This window comes from Lagopus muta, chromosome 7 (assembly GCF_023343835.1).
Source record: "Lagopus muta isolate bLagMut1 chromosome 7, bLagMut1 primary, whole genome shotgun sequence".
NCBI lineage: Eukaryota > Metazoa > Chordata > Aves > Galliformes > Phasianidae > Lagopus > Lagopus muta.
The window spans coordinates 22,874,985-22,897,167 of NC_064439.1; the positions used below are offsets into that span (position 1 = coordinate 22,874,985).

General features: G+C 37.6%; 1 protein-coding gene across 1 annotated transcript in view; it reads left to right on the forward strand.

The window, feature by feature from the left end:
• The first annotated feature begins 84 nt into the window (after window positions 1–84).
• The window catches only part of VPS50 (VPS50 subunit of EARP/GARPII complex), a 65,175-nt gene continuing 43,076 nt past the window's right edge, over window positions 85–22,183 (forward strand). Inside the window, exons 1-12 of the mRNA XM_048950698.1 lie at window positions 85–282; window positions 2,119–2,187; window positions 8,725–8,847; window positions 9,392–9,463; window positions 11,348–11,401; window positions 13,153–13,223; window positions 13,677–13,794; window positions 13,907–13,942; window positions 15,487–15,569; window positions 18,840–18,882; window positions 19,987–20,085; window positions 21,169–21,309. Of these exons, the coding sequence (XP_048806655.1) occupies window positions 250–282; window positions 2,119–2,187; window positions 8,725–8,847; window positions 9,392–9,463; window positions 11,348–11,401; window positions 13,153–13,223; window positions 13,677–13,794; window positions 13,907–13,942; window positions 15,487–15,569; window positions 18,840–18,882; window positions 19,987–20,085; window positions 21,169–21,309 (942 nt within the window). The 5' untranslated portion in view covers window positions 85–249. The remainder of the gene's footprint in view (window positions 283–2,118; window positions 2,188–8,724; window positions 8,848–9,391; window positions 9,464–11,347; window positions 11,402–13,152; window positions 13,224–13,676; window positions 13,795–13,906; window positions 13,943–15,486; window positions 15,570–18,839; window positions 18,883–19,986; window positions 20,086–21,168; window positions 21,310–22,183) is intronic.

Here is a 22,183-nt window from a genome sequence, read left to right on the forward strand (position 1 = left end):
TCTGCGGAATGAACTGACGCCGCACCCCGCCCCGCTCGCTGCGGCCCGCCTTCCTCCGCGTCCTCCCTCCTTCCCCTGCCGGGCCGACGGGGTTTGTAGTTTGAGGGCGCCCGGCCGCCCCAGGACTACGGCTCCCAGGGATCCGCGGGCGGACGGGCGGGCGCGGTCAGGTGGCGTCCAACATGGCTTCCCCGTGCCGGCCCCGGCCGTAGCGCTGCCGCGGGGGCTGCGGGGCGCCTCGGGGCCGCCATGCAGAAGATCAAGTCGCTGATGACCCGGCAGGTGAGCGGTGCGAGGCCGGGCGCGGCGGAGAGCCGCGTTGGTACGGCTGTCCCTTTCTCGAAGCGTGATTTTGGGGGCGCCGGGCCGCGGCGCTGCGACGTGGCTTTGTCTGTCGGTCGCGGCGTGTCCGGTGGGAAGGGAGGCGAGGGCTTGGAGCTGCTGGGGGAGCTGTGCGGCGGCACGGGGCGGCTGAGCTGTCCTAGCAGCCCGCCCGGTGCGTAGCCGTGCGTCCGCGTTGCTCTGGGCCTGGGGGCTTCGCCTGAGCTCGCTCTGGGCCCTGTGCCTGCCGAGGGAACTCACCGTGACGCTGCTCCGGGAGTGATGCGCTCACCTCAGCTTTTCTTGGCAGAACTCTGTCCCGAGGGCTTTGTTTGGTTCTGGTTTGATTGGCTTGTTTTCATTCAGGAGCCATTTAGAGCCCTTTTCTATGTCCCGGTCCTGTCTTGTCTGCATTCCGCACAGGATGCGGTGCTGCGTCCGTGGGAGCACTTGTGGGAAGGCTGCCCAGCGTGGGAATGTTGTAGGCTGAAAATGGTACAGCTTCAGCAATTCTCAGCCTTTGGGAAAGGGTGAAATCCTGTGCAACATTCAGTAAGGGCAGGTTTTAACTGGTGGTGGAGATGAGCTTCCTTTACTGCCAGTTTTTGGGGTGTTTGTGGGAGGTTTTGATTGAAGTATAAGAAGCTGCAACAGGTGATTTGTGCTGCCTGCTACCTGCCTTGAGCACCAGCTCCGTGGTGATCAGCTGCCCTTGCTGGTAGTAACTGGCAAGGGAGGATGTTGTCAAATGAAGCCCAAGAAAATCTGAAACTCAAAACCAGAATGAGGAGGTTTTGCTTAGTAGGGGGATGAAATTGTGAAGTGTGGTGGCTACCACTAGTGATGAACTTGTAAAATACACTCTCAGTTTTGGAGAATAAGTAAAGACTTTTCTACTGCAAGCTCGTGTAGTAATGTCATAGCTCCTTTGCCTTCAGAGAAAGCATTGGTACCCCAGGTGTGAAAAGGACTTATGAGTAATATGCTTAGTATCATAGGGGGAGGATATAGGGAAGCTGCCTGAATCTCAGAGCTCTCGTGAACTGCCTGGGGTCTCAAAGGAAGGCTGGAGTCAGAAACATATCTGGAACTTGAATGTTCAAGTTCACTTCTGCTTCGAAAGCTAGCAAAAAGTGTGCTAAGAAACTTTCTCTTTGTTATTGCCTCATGAAGTTGTAAATGTACTGGACATTCAGCAAACACATACTTGGCTGGTTACAGATGCTTCCTGTAGCTTCTGTCTACTAGTGCATATTCTGTTCATGTGATTATGTGCTTTTGAAAGAATAATAATTATTTAAAAGAGCTAATGTGAATTATGCATCTTTTTCAGTTTAGTTATACATATGTAAAATGTGTCCTAATAGTTTTACGTGGTAAATTGAGAAATATGCCATCATACAAAAATAATATAATTATGCCACAGAGTAGGTAGAACTTACCTTAAATTTGATTATTTGATTCCGTTAAATCATTAAGCTAGGGGAACAAATTACATTATGCTTTTTGAACGTTTGCATTTTTTAAACATCTAGAAGTTGTCAGGAGTAAGTGGACTTAGCTACGTGGATGTTACTGAAGAGAACTGTTGCAGCATGAAACTGGAAATGCCTAGTTGTTTGAGGAATGTAATTTATACACCAGTGGTCTTATTTAAGTTTTTATAGAATAAGCCTCTTGCAATTTATTAAAGGACTTCCAGGTTTATAATCATCATCAGCAGGCGAGAGTTGTGCAGTTTGATTGCAAGATATGTAAAGTAAACAACATTAACTGATGATTAAAATTCTTTTAAAGGGTCTGAGAAGTCCTCAGGAGAGTGTTCATGACCTCAGTCCTATTGAAAACCTCCGTTTTCCTACTAAGGTATGATCCCATCCACTTCAGTTTTCATTTTTCATTTTATATTTAAATAATATATGTTTTGGTTTGGTTTAGTTTGTTTTTTTTTGGCCCAGAATCTGCTTTGCTGCTGTCCTTTTTGACATCTTTATTTCATCCTGAATATCTCTTGAAATATTTGTATGAAAGAATTTAATTGCAAAGTAAAGCAGTGCACCAAATCAAAATGAAGATGCTTTACAATTTCTTTCTTGGAACTTCAGAGTTGTCACTCATTGATTTTCAGTGTCTTCATGGGTTTGCTGCCATTAAGTTTGTTTCAGAATTTTGTGATTTTCGTCTTCAGTATACATCACTAACTTTATATTCTACTGTATTTGTTATAACTTTATAATAATGACTTTGTTTTCATTTGTCTCGCTGCTTAAAAGATATGAGCTCTCTGTTATCCCACATTTTGGCTGCTTTTTATACCCTGTTGGTCTGACCAGATGATTCACAAGACTTGCTGTGGATGATGCTTATTGTTTTCCTTTAATATGGACTTTGCCTTTAACCACAGAGTTAACTAAGTTACTCAGTTGATGTCTTATTAAAATCCTGTGTTTCTGTGTAGGTACTTTGTAATATGATGCTTGTGCTGAGGCAGACCAGAAAATCAGTGTTATTCTATGTTTAAAAAATCTAATAACTATCTCTAAATTGGTACATAATATTCTATTAAACAGTGGTCAATGTATTGATTTCAAAGACTCGAGGTATTCAATTGCAGTGGTGTTGAAAGAACTGCCTTGTCTCTGTGGCTCAGATTTCAAAACTCCAGATTCCTGCCAACTAGTGAGCGTCGAATTTCAGACTGCCTTTCTAGCCAAGTTGATTCTGCAGGTAAAAATAGACGTAGGGTATATTGGCTGGGTTTCTGTTCTGTGACGGTTCAATGTTTTGTGTCTGGTAAGCCTACACTTTGTATTCCTAACAGTGGGAAAATACATCTCAGTAATTTGCAGGTTTTTTTCATTAATTTCTGTCAGATTTCTGGCAGTTGTATGCCGTCAACCCTTTGTAACATGACAATACTATCTTGCTGTTTTGCAAACAATCTCATGAAAATTAGGGATTTTGTGCCTGAGAAGACAGTATTGCAGCAACATTAGAACTTGGAACTTTTAAAAAGTTATCTTGTGTGCTGTAGATAAAACTTATATTTTTAGTCTTCTATTGTTTCTTTGTTTTTTTTCCTTCCAAAATGTTTTAGGTGAGAAGTAGCTACTATACTCAAAACTTTTTTCTGAATGTTCAGATTCTGACTATTCTGAGAGATTTAAGTTAACTTTCTTTTTCTCAAAAAGCTGTATTCAGTGGAACACCTTCACAGGTCACTGTTGATCTGATAAAAAGAAAACATAGGGTCAGCTGAATGTTGAGTAAAAATACTGAGTTTTGATCACTTTCACTCCTGGTTTTGGTCCCAAGCTGTTTGTCAGCTTCAGTTCCAGGCCTCGCCTTTTGAGAGGAATTAAGGATTTATATTGGCATGCCTCTTTCACTTTGCTACAACCTTCATTGTATGATTTTACTTTTCAAATGATAAGACATCAGAGGAGACGCTGTAAGATGTCTTCTACCCTGTGGACATAGATTCTGATACGTGTTCTTGAAAGCAGGAATTTGTGATTTGTTTGTGTTTGTTGTGTGCATAACATTACATCAAGGAGATTAGGCTTCAGTACTGCACAGAAGTTGAAAGTCATTGAGACCTTGGATGTGGGTATTTCTTCTGAACTGAACTTGTGTTTGATGCCATAGCAACATACTGATGTCACAAATCAGAATTACATAATAACTACAGGATAAAGCAGCTTTGCTGGATTAAACTAATCCTTCTCAGTAACTCTTTTATAGCAGTCAACAAGTTTGGTAAAGGTAATTGAAAGATAAAGACAAATATAAATTCAAAATAAAAAAAAAAGCACAGATACAACTCATGTGAAGGTCAGATGGAAAATGCAGAGGACAGGCAAAGGGATACACTCATGTTGCGTTCCCTCAGGGGAAAGCTAGCAAAATTCTTTTTGGTCTTAATATATGAAAGCTGCTTCCTAATAAGCACGTGAAAGTGATGAGGGTATTCCTCTATTTTGTGGGTTGTGTGTGGTGGGTTTTTTTTTCTTTTTTTTCTTTTTTCCCCTTCTTTTCCCAACCAATAAAATGGTTTGCTACCTGGACCTTTTATTGAATACCCCTTATTGAATGAGTGTATGAGATCACATTAACCACTATCCCAATGGGTTCTGCAACTATGCGGAAAGAATTTTGGTCTGCTTGCATCATACGAAGATGAATCACCAGCTGACTTATTCAAGTTTCTCTTGTCAAATAGAATCATGCTGCCAGCTTGTCACACAGAGCAATGCATCCAAAATAGTGTAAGTCAGTGATATGATCTGTAGATCAGGAAAATATGAGCTGAAAAGCAAGTTTTCTTTAAGAGAGAGGAGGTATATCGTTGTTTTTTTTTTTGTTTTTTTGGTTGAGGTACCTTACTTCATCCATGATTGCTCAGGGGAACTGTGGTTATTCTTCTGTTTGTTGAAAATGGTGCGTGTTAAGAATGATACAGAACTGCACTACTGACTTTTGAACCCCCCTGCTGTTCTCATTTTGTTATTCTCCTATTTTGTTATTCCTTATTATTAAGCTGCTAACAGGTTTATTTAGTAGATTCTGTTAGAGGCTGTTGAGAGGTACATTTGAATTCAAGTGTATTGATAACAAGGTGACTTTGAATTCCATGATTTCTATATTGACAATAATCAGCTCATAAGCGGTATGTAAAAAGTAGTTGACTTTGTCTTATGGTTGTAAATAACACTTGAAGATTTTTTTTAATGCTTTTCCTATAGTGATATGACTATAATCCCTGCTGTGGCCTTCTGTATATATATGTAAAAATAACTTTCACATATTGCTTATCTGATGGATGCTGGCCCACTGGTGAGCTCATCCTGGAGTTTGGGAAGAGCTTTTCTCTTAATGAAGGTGTTATCTGAGTTCAGAAGGGTGGGATATCAATTGACAGCACGTTCTGTGTTCTTTCACTCATGAGGAGAGTAGGGAGGCTGTGTTTAAATGAGTACTGAGCAGATTTGGCCCCTGGCTCTTTTGGTAGGGCTGCATCAGCTATCACTCACCTGCAGCTTCTAATTAGGTTAGAAGCTTTTTAGATGTTTTTTCGTTGTCTAAATGGTATCTATTAACACTCCTGATCACAAACTTTTCTCAATGTCTGCTTCCCAAGTCTTTTGGTTGATTGTGACAAGAATGCAGAAGGCATTTGCTTCAACTCTGTACTGGTGAGGCTTTGTTAGCAATGTTTTTCATGTTGCAGGCAGTGCAGAACAAAAGAGTGGGAGTGTGACACAGGGAAATAGCTAGGCAAGTGATCTGAAACTTCCTGACCTGCCATACAGGTCAGGATGGATGAGTCTGCAATGGAATGACTCTTCTGTAATACAGGTCAGGCAATTGCTGTGAGCTCCTAGAGCCATGAACTTCCATAGACCAGGAAGGCAAAACACTGTAGGAAGTTTGTGGACATAAACGCTCTTTTTGAAGAAGCAGTGGCTTCTTCAAATTTGCAAGGTGCCAGACACACAGTTCTTTGTTTCCACGCCCACACCCTGTCCAAAAACGATCTTTCCCTGTTGTGTATAGGTGGCAATGTATGACTCAGAAGGCAGTCCTCCAGAGAAGTGTGTTCGACAGGTTAAGCTGTCGTTCTGTGAAAGCGTGGTCCAAAGTACTGGCAAAAAAAAAAAAAAAAAAAAAAAAAAAAAAAGAAAAAGGGAATAATAAATCCTATTTGCACATCACCACAAGTGGTGGGTGTTTTGAGTAGGTAAAGTGTATCCCTGAGCAGAACTTCAGAAAAATGAGTCGCCCTTGTAATAGCATCTTAGCTGGCTGTTTAGAAAGCTCCCACTGCTGGATGTGTGGATGTGTGTATTAATCTGGGCAGCTGGACTGTAGTGCTTGGGTCCACTGTGCTGATGTGCTACTCTTCCTGATGTCCAGTGTATGTGATTCAGCTTAGCAGTGAAGTTCTGTGCGTGATAATCATGACGGGGTTCCTTCCATCCCAATTATATGTATGTGTGTATGTGTATATATGTATGTGTGTGTATATATATATATTTTTTTCTATTCAGGTAACTTCTTGGAACTTCTGAATGCACATCAAACTTAAAGAATTTTGTACTGTTGATTTTTTTTTTTTTTTTTTTAAGTATTTTTAGAAGGCAGATATTTCAATAACAGCAACAACAACAACAAAAATGTTCTGAGGTAAAAAACTGCCTTGAGGGATTTAACTGAGCTTTTCTCTGTGCCTCTGCACAATGTGCAAATACTCGTTCCACAGTGCAAAATCTGTCCTTCAATGGGGCCCTGAGATTTTGGGTTTCATATGTAGATTGGAAACTTTTTTGTGTATCTGGTTGAAGGAATAAGGAGAAATGAATATCACCAAACAAACCAGCTGAGGATGTTTGCTTCCTTCAGTGGTGAGAGAAAGGTTTGGCCTTGAGCCTTCAGTTGTCTGAAATTAGTGGAGCATGATGGACTGGAAGCAGCAATTTATCACAGCCTAATGTCTGCTGGCAAATATTGTAATGGATATGGGAGCTTAAGCTTATCCTGGGGAGTAGTTTTCTGTACTGTTCCTCTAGAAAGAGTGAATAAGATAAAGAAAAAATCTGTCTATTTAACAGATGTTTTCCTAGTTAGTGTTTTGGGAAGAAATTAAGGGGAAAAAAAAAGACCTTTCTGAGAAAGGATAAAGTGAATTTTTGGTAACTTTTCTAGCCACGTAAACCTTAACTTTATTTTCATAATGACAGATGTGGTATTCTGCAATGATGAAAGGGTCACTGGCTAGATTTCATTGAAATGTTTGTATTAATAACAGCCTTCCCAACTGATTGTCAAATTAAATGGCTCTAAATCCAGAAGAACACGCGTCCCTCATATCTTAATGTATGGGAGGGGCTGTCAGTCACCACTGACCTACCTACGGCATGGATATACCCTGTCACCAATGTGACAGGGTGCCCATGCTCTGGAAATCCAAATGGTTTTAAACACTTCTTGGATTTTGTTTTTGCTTCCTTTTCCTTTTAACAAACCGCCGTTCTGAAACTTGCAGCCACTCGCCCAGGTGATAAATTTGGTGATTCCATTTGCAAGGCATTAGTGAACAAATTAAGCCAACCCTGCTGCCCATCTTAATTTCAGTTGTTATAGATAAAACTCAATGTACTGTAAAATGTTAAGGCAGTTTGTAAGGGAGCTGTTGGTACAGCATAAAGCTGCCATCTGTTAGGAAGCCCAGAAGGAAATAATATTTTATTTTTTAATTTTATTTCCCTGTGAGAAAAACTTCAGAGGAGCAGTGGCTAGTTGTGATGCTTTAGGAAACTCTTTGCTGCTTGCCCCGTGCCTGCCTCTATTTGTGCAGAAAAGCATCATCTTGCTCTGTGTTTGAAACTGCACTTTTCCTTGTAACATGTATGCATTAATGTTAGTGAGTGATGTGCAAAATAAGGATGGTTGTGACTGTTCAGTAAATTAATCTCAAATCTGCTGTCTCTAGGTAGTGAAGTCAGCCCTCCAGTTGTTGGTGATGGAAATACAGGCACCTTGTCCCACTCTAACAGCTCGTATGTTTGGATCTTAATAGGAAACTTCAGTCTGTTGGATCACTTAATCAGGATTAAATTCCCTTGTCAAGCAATGTGATCAGTGTTCTGTCTTGAATTTTATATTTTTTCCCCTTGTGAGTCTCTCATAAAGGTTTTTCAATCCTTCCGTGGGAACAGCCCCTGGAAGAGTACAAGTATAATTTAAAACATCCAGTGTCACAAAATTGTTTGAGTTGGAAGAGACCTTTAATGGCCATCTGGTCTAACTCCCCTGCAATGAGCAGGAACACCTACAGCTTGACCAGAGCCCTGTCCAGCCTTACCTTAGCTGTCTCCAGGGTCAGATGGGGCATCCACCACCTCTCTGGGCAACCTGTGTCAGTGCCTCACCACCCTTACTGTAAAAACTTCTTCCTTATATCAGATCTGAATCTCCCGTCTTTTAGTCTGAAATCATTTCCCCTCATCCTGTCACCACAGACCCTGCTAAAGAGTCTGTCCCCTTCTTTCTTGCAGCTTCCCCTAGAATGGAAGGATGAGAGGTTCAGACTCAGTCCTCAGTTTGTGATGACTGATGGATGCAGCTGGATTCTTGGGAAAACCTTCCACATGGGATTGTGATGGGAGGGAAGAGAATGCTCATCTTGAATGTTAGCTGTCAAAAAGCCCTTAGTGCATGTCTGTTTAAACTACCCCACTAGCTAGCAAAAAATCTGAGATGTGTTAAGAAGAAGCCATTGACACAAGCTATCCTTGTATTGAAGGTGTTAGTAACTTTCAAAAAAGTCTTGTTTTGGTAAGCATTGCTCTTTCTAGGATGTGATGTTACATCATGGAAGTCATCTTTTTTTGTTTTATGAAGGAGGAACTCAGAGAATCATGGGAAGAACCAACTGATCCTCAAGCTCAGCAAGAAATAATTAATAGCATTGAAGAAGTTTATTTTTCCAATGATGCCTTTGATATTGTGAAGTATGAATTAGAGGTGAGTTATTTTTGTAAAAGAAAAGGCAATAATATAACTAAAAACAAGGGTCAAAAGTCAGCTTCTGTCAGTGATGCACTTCCATCCAAAACTGGTTGATTTTGGTTGTTTTTGTTTCCCCTCCCTGCCCCTGAATCTTCTTGCAGTTGTATGGAGCATGTGATATTGGTATGGAGTTTCTTCTTTTAATGTGATAGAATTAAAATCAAGCCTGTTGTTCTGACCTTTACACTACTTCAAACTACTTTGAAAAAGGCCATATAGTTGGAGGAAAAACCATCTGTTCTATTTTTTTTAAGCAGCCTGAATTAACAGACACAAGTCATTTCAATGACTTGAGGCTTATGTATGTATATATATGGCTTAAAAGAGGGTAACTATTATATTCTTTAGACCTGATTTCAGTATTCTTAATTTGAATACAAATTAGATTGCAGAAGCAGTAAGAAAGTTTCCTAAATAAAATTGTTTGGTTAGTTAATGCTGCATGTGTATTTTGTGTACTTTAATTTCTCACTGAATTTTATTGCTTGTTTGTGCACAGAGGCTTCCTCCTGTACTTAGTCTTCAAGAACTGGAAGAATATAGAGACAAATTAAAACAACAGCAAGCTGCTGTAAGTAAAGCTGTTTGGTGTACTTCCAGGCAGATTTGTACATTGTTTATGACTGTAGCTAGAGGTGTAACTGAACGTGTTTTGATTTCTTAAACCTGCTAGATAATGAGCTTTTTGTTGTTGTTGTTGTTTGAATGTTGTTGTGTTCTTTTATAAGGGAGAATCATACCAGTAAATCATAGTCATAGAAAATAATGTAAGTAAATCATGGTGATGAGTACTGTAATTAGGATCAAACTGTAAAATGATTTATTTAGAAACTATTTTCAGGGTATTCAGTTTTGCAATGTATTAGAAGAAATAGCATAGCATTTAATATGTTGTACTGTCTCTTTTTGAGGGATATTTGGCAACGTAAAATATTGAAAAACATCTATTTTCTTAGAGTTTGTATTCTCTCTTATTTTTTATTTGCTTTTTTTTTTTTTTTTAATTGCCTGTGAGGGTGTCTAGTGAATGCTGTATATGCTTACTATGAAACAATGAACTTATGTGGAAATGAGAGCTGCAGCTTCTGAAAGATACTTGTTATATTTCAGGCTTTTATAATTTTATTTTTATTCATCTATTAATAATTGAGTAATTGCTCTGAAAGATTAATAATATCGCATAGGAAGTGAATGTACTAACTATGGCATTTGGTAAGTAAAATAACAGTATTAATCCTGATTTGTGTCTTTAAATGAATGAAATGTACAGAACAAAAATACTGAACCATTAACAACACAGAACAGAAAAATTATTTTGTCCTACAACTCTGTACCAGTGAGGCTTTTCCTAGAAAAAAAGGTATGAAATTTTGTGAAGTATTAGAGAGAAGTGGGCAAATGAATATTCCATGATCATCTTCACCAAGAGATGTACTTATTTATTTTAGTCTGCTTGAGAGTGAAAGTCTAAGAGGACATCTGCTGGTTGACCTAGTTTTGCAAGGAGATACACTCAAGGCTGAGAGGCAACTGCAAAGGAATATGCTGAATAGTCTCAATACTTGATATCAATGTCTTACCATTCTTCTTGTACAGACGATTTGAATTAGAAGGCTTTTTTTCAGCTGACTTCATTTTAATTAAGTCTGATATCCATAATTTTTTTTTTTTTTTTTTTTTTTTTTATACTTTAGGAGACAAAATATTTCAGCCTGATGAAATCTTTTCCTGCAGTCCTACTCCACAAAGAGCAGTTCTTTTGCTGTTCTGCAAAACAAAGCTGTATTTCTTCTATTGAGCAACTGAGTTGAAAACCATTTGGTGATCCTGACCACATTTTAATGTGGAAGAGGGAAAGCATCCTCTTGTCCAGATTGCCAGCTGATAGTATCAGTGTCCTTTGAAAAACATTTGTGTACAGATGTTCTTCCAAAGGATGGGAACTGGCATGGTGGAGCTACTCTAAGTTTGTTACAGAAATACTATACTGTGAAGATCCCAATCTCACTCTGTGTTGGTATAACCAATTTATACTCTCTGCTGCATATGTATATATTCAAAACAGAAGAACCTCCTAATCTCTTTTTCCCACAAGTTCATTGGGGCTGATAAGTCAGAGTTGGTTTTATTTTATTTTTGTTTCTGGAAGCATTGGTCCCTAGGAAGAATATAGAACAATACAGATGATTTATTTTTGTGTTTGAAGCTATTTAATACTATGTCTGCCAGAAACAAAAGCATGTTTGTGGCTTTCTTAGATCTCCCTGGTAGAAGTTTAATTTATTTTATGCTCTAGAAATAGCATAAACAGAATGTAAGCAGCTGTAGTGTTCCATATAATTTCTGTTTTTTATTCTAGCATGTTAAGAAAGCAGAGACCATTTGTTCCTATTACTTTACTGTGGCTACTTTGTTGAGATTGTTGTTTATCACTGGTAATATTCTTGTTTTTAAGGTATCTAAGAAAGTTGCAGACTTGATTCTTGAAAAACAACCTGCATATGTTCAGGTAAGGCAACAGCCACTTTTTAACAGTAAACCACACAGTTTAGTGCTGTTAGAATACTGCCCTTGTTTCAGTGCAGCTTAAATATAGTACTGGGTTAGAAGAGACTGGGTTAGCTAGTGAAGGGATCAGACTGGATGCCTCTTCTGCAGTAGCTGGAGGAAAAGTAAGAAAAATTGTAAGGGTAATGTTATTTCACTTTTAGGTAAACAGGTGTGGTGGGATTTTATTGCAGAAAGAAGCTGGGTAGTGCTTTAATGACTGAGTGTTCAGAAAGTAGTGTAGAGTTGAGCAGAAAAAGATAGTTTTGATTTCAAACTTTGCTGATACACTTCTGTTGTTGCACACTTTTGGAATTGATAACGTTGTTGAGCCATTGCTAGTACTCCTGTAGTTAGCAGCTACTTTTTAACAGCTTTTAAGCATAACAGCATTGTGGAGAATGTGCTGCTTACATTTTACTGTGTAATATTTAAATTCTTGTATCAACAACATCTGAGTGAGATGCACAAAGGGATGATTGTAAAACCATTGTGCCATTAAAACTCTTTTAAAAACATTTCTCAAATATTTACCTAATTAAGTTAATAATCCTATTATGTGTGGTTTCCACAGAGTTATTCTTGTCAGTATTTCTGGTGGGCATTATGAGACTCTCTCTCACCTTCCCACTGATTCATAAAGTGATGCAGTGGGCACTTGGTAATGGCAACACCAATTCCCTCTCAAGTGACAGTAATGAGTTATTAGATGAAGCAAAGGTGTAATTATCAGCCCCATAGACACGTTGATTCAGCTGTGCAAAGGAAAGTGTGGGGAAGTCATGGTTTGCACCCATCTTTTCATAGATGTCCTGATCTAGCAGCCACATCTATGGGGTGTGAGGCATGGCACAGGCACGAGGCATAATAGTTTTGTTGCTGTCTCGAAAGGAGAAGCTTACTTTAGAAAACACCAGTGTCTCTGAGATAAGGGAAAAAGGTGTTGAGCCCTAACTGCTCAACTGAAGGCTCCTTTTCCATGGACCATTAGGCTGCATTGGTTCCTTGTGCCTCTCCAGCTATGTTCAGATGAAAAATTTTACAGAACCTTGTAGAATGGAAGACTGGACTTCTGGCATCTTAATGCAAATGAATTCATGTGCTTATTTCCCCGATCACTTTGGTGTGCTGCATTCTATTCATTTTATATAAAGTCTCCTATGCTGAATGTGAAGTATATAACTGTAGAAGTTCTCACTGCAATGAAAGTATATTTCAAGTGTATTTCTTCAAAGAATTACATTTTTAAAGAATTTGCTTTAATGTTTGTTTGTTTAATGTTACATTCTAGCTCTAAGCAAATATAACATGATGAAATAAGTAATATATAAATTAAATCTAAATTGTTATTATAATATCTCAAGATAGAATCATGGCATCACCAAGATTGGAAAAGACCTCCAAGGTCATCCAGTCCAACTGTCCCCCTGCCACCAATATTTCCCTATTGAACTGTGCTCCTCAGCACAACATGTAAATGTTTCTTGAACATCTCCTGGGACGATGACTCCACCACCTCTCTGGGCAGCCCATTCCAGTGCCTCACCATTCTTTTGGAGAAGGAATTTTTCCAAATATCTAACCTGAGCCTCTGCTGGTGCAGCTTAAGTCCTTTCCCTCTAGTCCTGTCAAATAGATAAAGATACTAGTTGCTAGTTGTTGCTGTTTTGTAGCACAACTTGTATGCTTGTTTCACCTGTTGTCTCTTTGTAGGAACTGGAACGTGTTACATCGTTGCAGAATGGCCTTCAGTTAGCAGCTGTTATTTGTGCAGATGGAAGAAGGTATCTTGCTTAATAGCAGAAACTGAGAGGGAAAAGGGGATTTAAGAAGACGCTTATAAATCTAGGAGGTTGCTTACTATTAATATTTCTAGTGCATGTGCTGAATGGAATTGGCAATAGTAGTTCAAAATACTAAAACAAATACCAGTTGCTTTCTGTCTTGCATCTTTTGCTGTAAGGGGGGTTCTGTTTAAGCAGATACCTTTGGAGATGCACCACTGATCCGCAGGCAAATTCTGCTGAAGGGATAACATGTCTTCTTACTAGTCTGTTGGTATTATCTCAATTTCAGCATTTTCCTAACAGTGCCGACTGTTACTTCGTACATATTTTGTTGCACTTATGGTGATGTATGTGGTAGCATTTATTTAAAATAAGCCTTGCTTTATGTATCACTGGAATTTATTGGTTTTTTTTGTTGTTACAACAATATTTTGTTGTTAATTTACACAGACACCTGAATATTGCAAAGGAAGGCTTCACACAAACCAGTTTGGGACTTCTTGCAAACCAAAGGAAAAGACAGTTGCTTATTGGACTATTGAAGTCTCTGAGGACAATAAAAACACTGGTATATGCAGGGTTTTTTTTTTTTTTTTTTTTTTTTTTTTTTGCTAATTAATAGCAGAATATTTTTTGTACATTCCTTTGTAGTTATCAGTGTTTTCTTTTTTTCTTTTCAGCAAAGAACTGATGTGCGTTTAAGTGAGATGCTGGAGGTAGGTCTCTGCAGACTACTGTATCTTGTAGCTATTCTAAATCATCTCTTAGTCCTCTTAATTTTATCCCTTCTTCCTTTATCTTATGAACAGTATATGATGGGGCTTTGTGGTGGAATAGTGTATTTCTTTTTATTTAGTGGCTTAACGTTTTAACAGCGAGTTACATAAATCGTTTAGTCCATAGGCTGTGGCACTAAAGATTCTACTGATAAAAGGTATGTATGCTATCCAAAATGTAAGAGATAATGTGCAGGGTGAAAATAAGATCTTGTCTTTAGGTTTTTAAGTTGTATGAGAGCTTAACAAGTTTACTGATGGCTGTATTTTAATAATATCATGTAAGAATTTTGACTTGTAGATTGCTGAATATTTATAGCTGATGTCAGATCAGATGGAACATCACTGTGATAATCCCTAGTTACACATTTTAGAGATGGAATCTTATTCATTTTTAGTCTTGAGATTCTTAAATCCCATCTTGGGTAACATACGTTGTCTCTCACTTTGTTACTCTTTACCAAGCAAGATATATTAATTCTTAGCTTTTTTTTTTTTTTTTTTTTTTTTTTTTTAAATAGCAAAACTTGATCTACATTATAATGCTGCTGCTAAAGTAGTTTCATTTCAGAAATTCCTTTATGGTAATAGCTGAATATAAATTGCCCTTGTGCTTTTGATCTTCAATCACTGAATCTGAAAACTCAGTAACAGGTTTGCATTTGAATTCTCTGAAGCACATAACGATATGGATATAATTGGGAAAAAAATGGGAAAGCTTTAGAAATTGAAGGGGATTTTACTTCCTCCAAGACTCTAATAGAATACAAAACCAGTATTTACAGCCAAGACGCTGTTGGCAAGAACTTGCGGTTGTACATTCTTGTGTGTGTAGCTTTGTTTTGTATTATCATATTCTTCTTGCTTGATTTGATTGGATATTCTTCTTATAAATTAGGGGAACATTTTTTTTCCCTTCCCCAAAAGTATGCTTTGTTTGTCCTAGGGTCTTCTGTTGTGAACCAGTTGGCTACAATTCATTTTTCATTACTTATTGAATGTATCAAATTAAATAGAAAATGTTTATTTTGCATAATACTGGAGTGTCTCCCATAAGTCTTTGTTGGTTTTGTAGGCTGCAGCCTAACAGTGCTTGAATTTACCTCTTTCCCTGCTCATAAATGGATTGTGTTGTATTAACTAAGGTTTGAAAATTAAATGGAAAATTGTTGTTTTTAGTGAGATCTTTCTCATACATTTTCTTGAATCTGTAGATAAAAAGCAAGTCATTTGCATAAGAACACAAGATGTGCAGTATTTTTAAATGTTGCTAACACCTGATATTGCCTGCTTATAATTCTGAATGGCTTGCATATTAATTTCTACAGTAGACCCTCAATAGTTTCTTATAACTTCATACTATACAAATGTAAGAGGTGAAATATTTTGGTCTTTATGTTTATACGTGAGCTTTTAAGGAAGAATGAGTGTTGTGATATTTGCTTCTGAAGCCAAATTAGCTTTCTGTTCCATTTTATCCCAAGGAAGAGGACTATCCAGGAGCTATTCAACTGTGTTTGGAATGCCAGAAAGCTGCCAGCACTTTCAAACACTACAGTTGTATAAGGTGAGGTGACACTGCTGATCTCACCTTCTGGATAATATGTGTAAATGATACAAGGCAGTGATGATTATTTCTCATTCTTTAAAGCAATTTTGACGTAAACTTAATTTTCTTCTTAGAAAAGTAAAGTTGGAGGATTTATAAAAGTATGAAGACACTCAGTGGGTGCTGTTCCCCCATACCACTACTAACAAACCCCTACTAACACTATATAACCTCTGCCTGGTCTGTGTCACTGTTTTCTAACTGTTTCAGAATGTTGGCAGGTAAAGTTTTGGCTAAGACTGAGTTATAACTGTGCTGCAGTTTGCGGGATAATTTTTAATTAGGAAGTTTATAATCTGGAATTAATTAACCTTCAGTAAAGTGATTTTGGATGGGCAACTTACAGTGAGTCTTGGTGATGAAATTAGCTAATGTACAGCTTTGTGCCATTGAGGAGGAATTGCTTTCAGAACTGAAACTAATCAGTATGTCTATGGTTTCTAGTTTATAAATACTTCCTTTTTGTTTTTAATGAAACAGAAAAAATAATTGGCTGTTCTATAAATTTATGATTTGTTGCAACTTCAGAGTAATTACCCATAATGATTGATTTTAGTTTAGGTCTGCTTTTGAGCTGTGATGTTTTTTGAGGCGTGGTTGTTCAAAGCCAGCCTGAATTGGACTTTGAGCAACCTGCTCAAAGGGAGGTAGGGAGGTGTCCCTACCTACAGCTCGGAGTTGGGACTAGATGATCTTAAAGGTCCTTTCCAACTCAAACCATTCTGTGATTCTACGATGCTAAGAATTTAGAGATGAAAAAATTGTATGAGGTTGGAAATTCTGCCCAGAAATAAGCCTCTCCATGTTCTTTATTTTTAAAAAACTCCTTCCTGTTTAGTTCTACAAAGCTTGTGGATATAAGTTGACTATTCAGTCAACATTTGCTAACATTACTAGATGCAATTTTTATTTAAAAATATAAGTCAAAGTCTTCTGTTTTCTGCTTGTTGATGAGTTTCAGTGGGAGTAGACTCCCTTGAAAAACACTTAGAAAAATGGACTGTCAGATAATAGGGCCACTCTATCTATTGCTTTTGTGTCTAAACATTCCATTATGTCACAGTAGATGATAATGTGCTAGAAATGCGCTGAATCCGATTTGTGTGAATGAGGATGCAAAAAACACTTTTAATACAAGTTCTAATTCAGGATTCATTTCATTCAGAAAGTCTTTATTATAGTAGGGCTTTCATAGTAATCATGTAGCCATTGTATCTGAGGTTAATAATTGTGGCTTAGAAAATATGTAAGCTTTTAGCTGGACTCTGCATTTGTGTAATTTCTGTTCAGTACTTGATCAAAGTTAGATTTCTACTGGAATCTTGGAATTGCAACTGCTTTTCTAAAATTGCCAACATAGATGTAGGATGTATTCTTGCAAACACTTGTGTCTGTATTTAGTTGAATAAATAAACTGTGAATGTGTGTTTAAAGTTAGTGTTTGAGCTTGAATGGAAAGACTGCGCTGTTACAGTTTGCACTAGGTGGTATTGGTAAGAAACAGGAGGTGGTTTTGCCTTGATTGCATTTCATTTAGAACTGGATCTTTAGCATTCCTACCCATATTTCTTTCCCAAAAGAAAGGAGACATACATCATTCCAAAATGGTTCAGATCTTTGGATGTTTGCTGAGATTTGTGACATTTAGGCTTCTCATGTGCCCAAACGTCCTGCTTTGGCAGATGTTTGCAAATGGAGTCTTACCTCACATTAGGAGTGTGGTATAGTGGAAATAAGGAATGAGTTTTTATGAAGATCTGTGCTGGTATACAGCTGAAATTAGTCAGATGTGGACAACTGCAACAAGTGGGAATTGGTTTCAAGAGTCCAAGAAGTTTTTCGACCCTATAGTGCACTAGTGGAACAAGTTCTCTGTGTGTGAGCATGTAAGTTGCCTCATCAAAGATACAGATAGATAAGTGCTGGTTTAGCAGCAACATGCTCAGGACATTTATTTGAAAGGGATCAGGCTTGTGTTTATGTGATGCCTTCTACTGTTAGGGGCTTTGTGAATTTTTCGTAGGACTAAACCGGAACAGCTGCTTAATTTGTTCTGACTACCTGTGCTTTAAACTGCATTTATTGACATCAGCACTTTCTGCTGTCAGCATGTAAAACAACTAGATTTTTGTACACTGGGGGTCTGTCCTGTACCTAGTTCTAAAGCAGGAGTTTTTCTGTGCAAAAAGCAGGGTTCTTACACTTGTTCTAATCTCTTTTTGCTAGGTAAAAGAGCTAGAGTGTAGTAAGTGTTCCTAAACTCCAGCAGAATATGATGTGAAATTGTTGTGAAGGCTTTTCTTTTTGGAAGCTTGTTACTTAAGGATAAACAACAAGGAATGATTGGCTACTTGATTTTCAGTGTTTAATGCTGACCTTTTCTTGTATTTTATTTATTTATTTATTCTTATTTAAACCTTTCTTTGGAAGGTGTTCTTTCCAGGTTATCTAACAACTAAAAATGGAGGCATATCATGTAAGGGGAGAGAACTAGGTAAGGAAGCTAGAATCTTTTGATAGTTAATGTGGCCATTAGGAAAAGATACAGGACATAGAAGTGAGTTGCCTTAAATTAGGTAAGGTGATTATCCCATCAAAACTCTGTGCTTTCCGTGCTGGAGAGGATATCCTGCCTATTTCTTGAAGCTCCCAAACAAAAACATGTTCACTGCTTTTTGTGTCTTATTTTTTTCAGCTGGCGTTCCAAAAATTTAGAAGTGAATTTTTGGAAGGGAACAGTTTTGCCTTGTCCAAAATGGATTATCTTGTGGTAGCTGTTTTAGTTAATCTTTCTGTACCATATTCAGCTCAGACAGGTGAACTGATGGTCTTAAAGAGATTTGCTGACAGTTATGTAAGCTCAGGTTCTGACTTTTTCTTTGAAATTTAAATAAACACTTTTGCTTTAGTGTCTGTATAAAGGATTCCTGACAGTGAGAGAAATTTATTATACCACAGATTGCGAAGATTTGACAGCCTTGATCTTTTTGGTTATCTTGCTAGATACCGGAGGGCTGAATTGAAACGTGTAGAGCACAAGTTTCTGTGGGTTTGGAAATATCTTTGAATACTCTGATAAATCCCAGCAGACAAACAGACACTGTTGTGTTATAAAGCAAGGAAAATGTGTCTCTGTAACAGATAATTTTATTTGAAGTGTTAAAAGTACTGCACTGTTGGTGTGATCAGGCGTTTGATTTCAAACAGTATTTTTTCTTTCATTAATAGCGAGTTGAATTCAAAACTGCAAGATACTTTGGAACAAATAGAGGTAAGAATGAATATGTTGGTTTAGTACATATTAGTAGCTAACCTCTAGATATTAGCTTATTTAGCATTAGATATTTCTAATGCACTGCCTTTAGCAATTACTGAATGTGCATGTTTTTTCAAGTGTGGTGATTGGAATGCTGTAGTCATTGCTATTCCTGTAGCCTTTTGTGCTGAAATATACATAAATGCTGTATAATATGGTATCATGTTTATGAGCCCAGCTTGGTAATTGTGCCTACATTAAGTGGTAAAGCAATCCAATAAAATACGTGAGGTACTAGAGCAAAGATATGCTCCGTGTGTGATAAAGATGCACGGTAATTTACTGCTGTGAATTTAGTCCTAAACAGTTGTGAAAAGTAACCATGAGCAGCATACCAATAGTAGGTTTGGATAAGCTACTTGAGAAATGAGTTCCGCTGGAAACTTTTGAGGTCAGCGAACTGGAAGCTGATGTGTAGGGCCAGTATTAAGCCATAGCAAATAAGACCTGAATAGCTGGGGCAGATATGACTAAGAAGATGAGTTGAATGAATAAAAGTATATAGGAAGTAAAGAATCCTGTGGTTTCTCTTTGCAAGAGTAAACTACATTATAGTACCCTTAATTGATAAGAACTTTGAAGTCAGAAGATATTAAATCTGTGTAATAGGTTGCAATTCGAGAATAAGAAGTCTATAATTGTATTGTCTGAGCTGTAATGCTTATGAAACTTTTTTCTTTTTTTTTTCTTTTTTTTTTCTTTTTTTTTTCTTTTTTTTTTTCTTTTTTCTTTTTTTTTTTTTTTTCAGTACTAGGTGTTTCTTAGAAGGGGTAGCAGACCAAGTTAGAAATCCCAACTCCCCCATATTGGGTTCCTAAATCTTTACAAAGTAATGTACTTCTTGTTTGTAACTGTTTTTGGAAACGGTGGAGCCATTTGCCTGGCAGAAATTTCAGATTGAAGCAATGCATTTGCCATTTTAGCACCTGAAAATAGTCCAGTCTTGTCTGTTTTACATGCATAGTTATCACCAGTTAAATACACTTATTTTCCTCATTTGTTGTTGTTTGATATACTCAGCTTGATGTTTAACATGTTGTTTTGCCTTCCTTTACATAGGAACAATTGGATGTAGCACTCTCGAAGATATGTAAGAACTTTGATATCAATCATTATACAAAGGTTCAGCAGGCTTACAGGCTGCTTGGGAAAACACAGGTTGGTATTTGTGTTCTGAGTAAGTTGTAAAGACTGGTGCTGTAAGAGTGTGAAGATTTGAGTACTGTGATGTGATTTGGTGTGATTTTTATACTGTGATTTGAGTACTGTGACTTTCTTCTGATGCCAATCAGACTTGGCTGTATGTATTTACAAAGGCTCAGATATATTAATGGTAAATGCTAAACGTAAATCAAGCAACACTGTAGCACATAAGATTTGGGACATAGTATAATTGTAATAAATCAATATTTCACCTACTTATGTGATGCTTTATGCATTCTTAACTATACCTGGACATGTGAGTGCTATTTTTTTTTTTTAATATACTGAGCTATGTACAACCTGCACCTTGTTGCGTATACATTCCTGCTTTATATTGTCCTTGAATGTGATCAAAATGAAGATGTGAGGAGGTTATGGGTTTTTTTTTTTGGTTTTTTTTTTTTGGCAACAAGAAATGAAATAAGTTATGAAAGGAGGAAGCTCTGCAGGCAGTTCTCGTCAGTGATCAGTTTGCTTAACACAGTGACGTTAAACGTGGTGGTGCCAGTGTAGCAGTGACATGCTAGCTTAGAGAAGAGATTCCCTCAGGGAGCATTAGCTTCTGACAGTCACATCAGAGTGTCTGTCTCCTGCTAAAGGCAGAACAAGAGCTCCATTCTGTTATGAGTTGTTTTTTGTTTTTTTTTTTTTTCTTTTTTCCTTTTTTAAAGCTTATTCCTAATATTCAGGACAAGGGCTGGCATTTTTTTAAATGGTTTTTTCAAAGTAAACTTCGTTCTTTGCTTATATTGCAAGGAAGGGTTTGGTAAGGAAAAATGTTTTGATATGACTTACAGGCTTTCTGCCTATAACTTGTTCTCTACATTGTACTCTATTCTAAAAGGAAGAACTCAGTGTACCAAGCAGATAAATGCAGCACTTTAGTTGTGATTTTAGTTTTATTAATTGCAAAGGCATTATTATTCTTTTAGTTGGAAGTGTTTCCAATGGGGGGAAAAAAAAACCAATAATCTCAGCCCATTGTTTTTAGACAAATAGGTCAATGATTTTTGTTTTTTGCTTTCCCTTTTCTTTCAGACAGCAATGGACCAATTGCACATGCACTTCACTCAAGCTATTCACAACACTGTGTTTCAAGTAGTGCTTGGATATGTGGAGCTTTGTGCAGGAAACACAGACACCAAGTTTCAGAAGTTACAATACAAAGACCTCTGTACAGTATGTAATTCTTGCACGAATATGTACTTTTTAATCTAAAATTTTCCTCCGTTGTAAGTATCCCATATCTAAGTACTCAGTTACAATAGCTGTGGGATTGTTTTGATAATTTCTTAATACAAATCATAGCCTAATTGAGATATTGCTCGTTTTAAACCTAATATTGATTTTGATGGAATTGAATCTTGTTAGTACTTTGTTATTAATGTACACATCACCTGAATAAATGCAGAGAAGTAAACAATAGGGTATGAACAGGAGGCTAACACTTCAAAACTCCTGTATTTTCTTCACAGCAAGCGAGACAAGTGTGACTTTGCGTTTCCCACTCAGATGAGCAGTTTTACTCTTCTGTTTACGTAGAGCCATTCTTAAATAAATCCCTTTACCTGAAAAATCTCATTTTAGAAATTTCTACTGCATACTTAACACTTGCACAGATTTCACTCTTCACATGCTCTTCACTTAATGAGTATCTTAAATCACAATTGCCTCTTTGAAGCAAAGTGGCTCAGCGATGTAGGTCAGCTGTCACCTGTGCTATCTGTTTTTACCTGCTTGAGTTATATAGCACTGGATCCAATGGACCATCAGCCAGGATGGCTACTATCTGTCTAATGCTGACATCTAAATACACTGTTGAAGTGAAGCAGTGCCCCTATATTGCAGGGATGGCTGCAGCTGTTTTTCATGATGAGGCATCCTCATCATTAGACTGTACAGCTTCACTTCTGTATTTGCTGTTCTATGAATATGAGAAGAGTGATTATCTCAGTCAATTAAAAAAAAAAAGGCAATAAGAAATAAACTTTGCACTTTTAGACAATGTTTAATCAACTGACTAACATCAGACATTTGGCAACTCTCCAATACT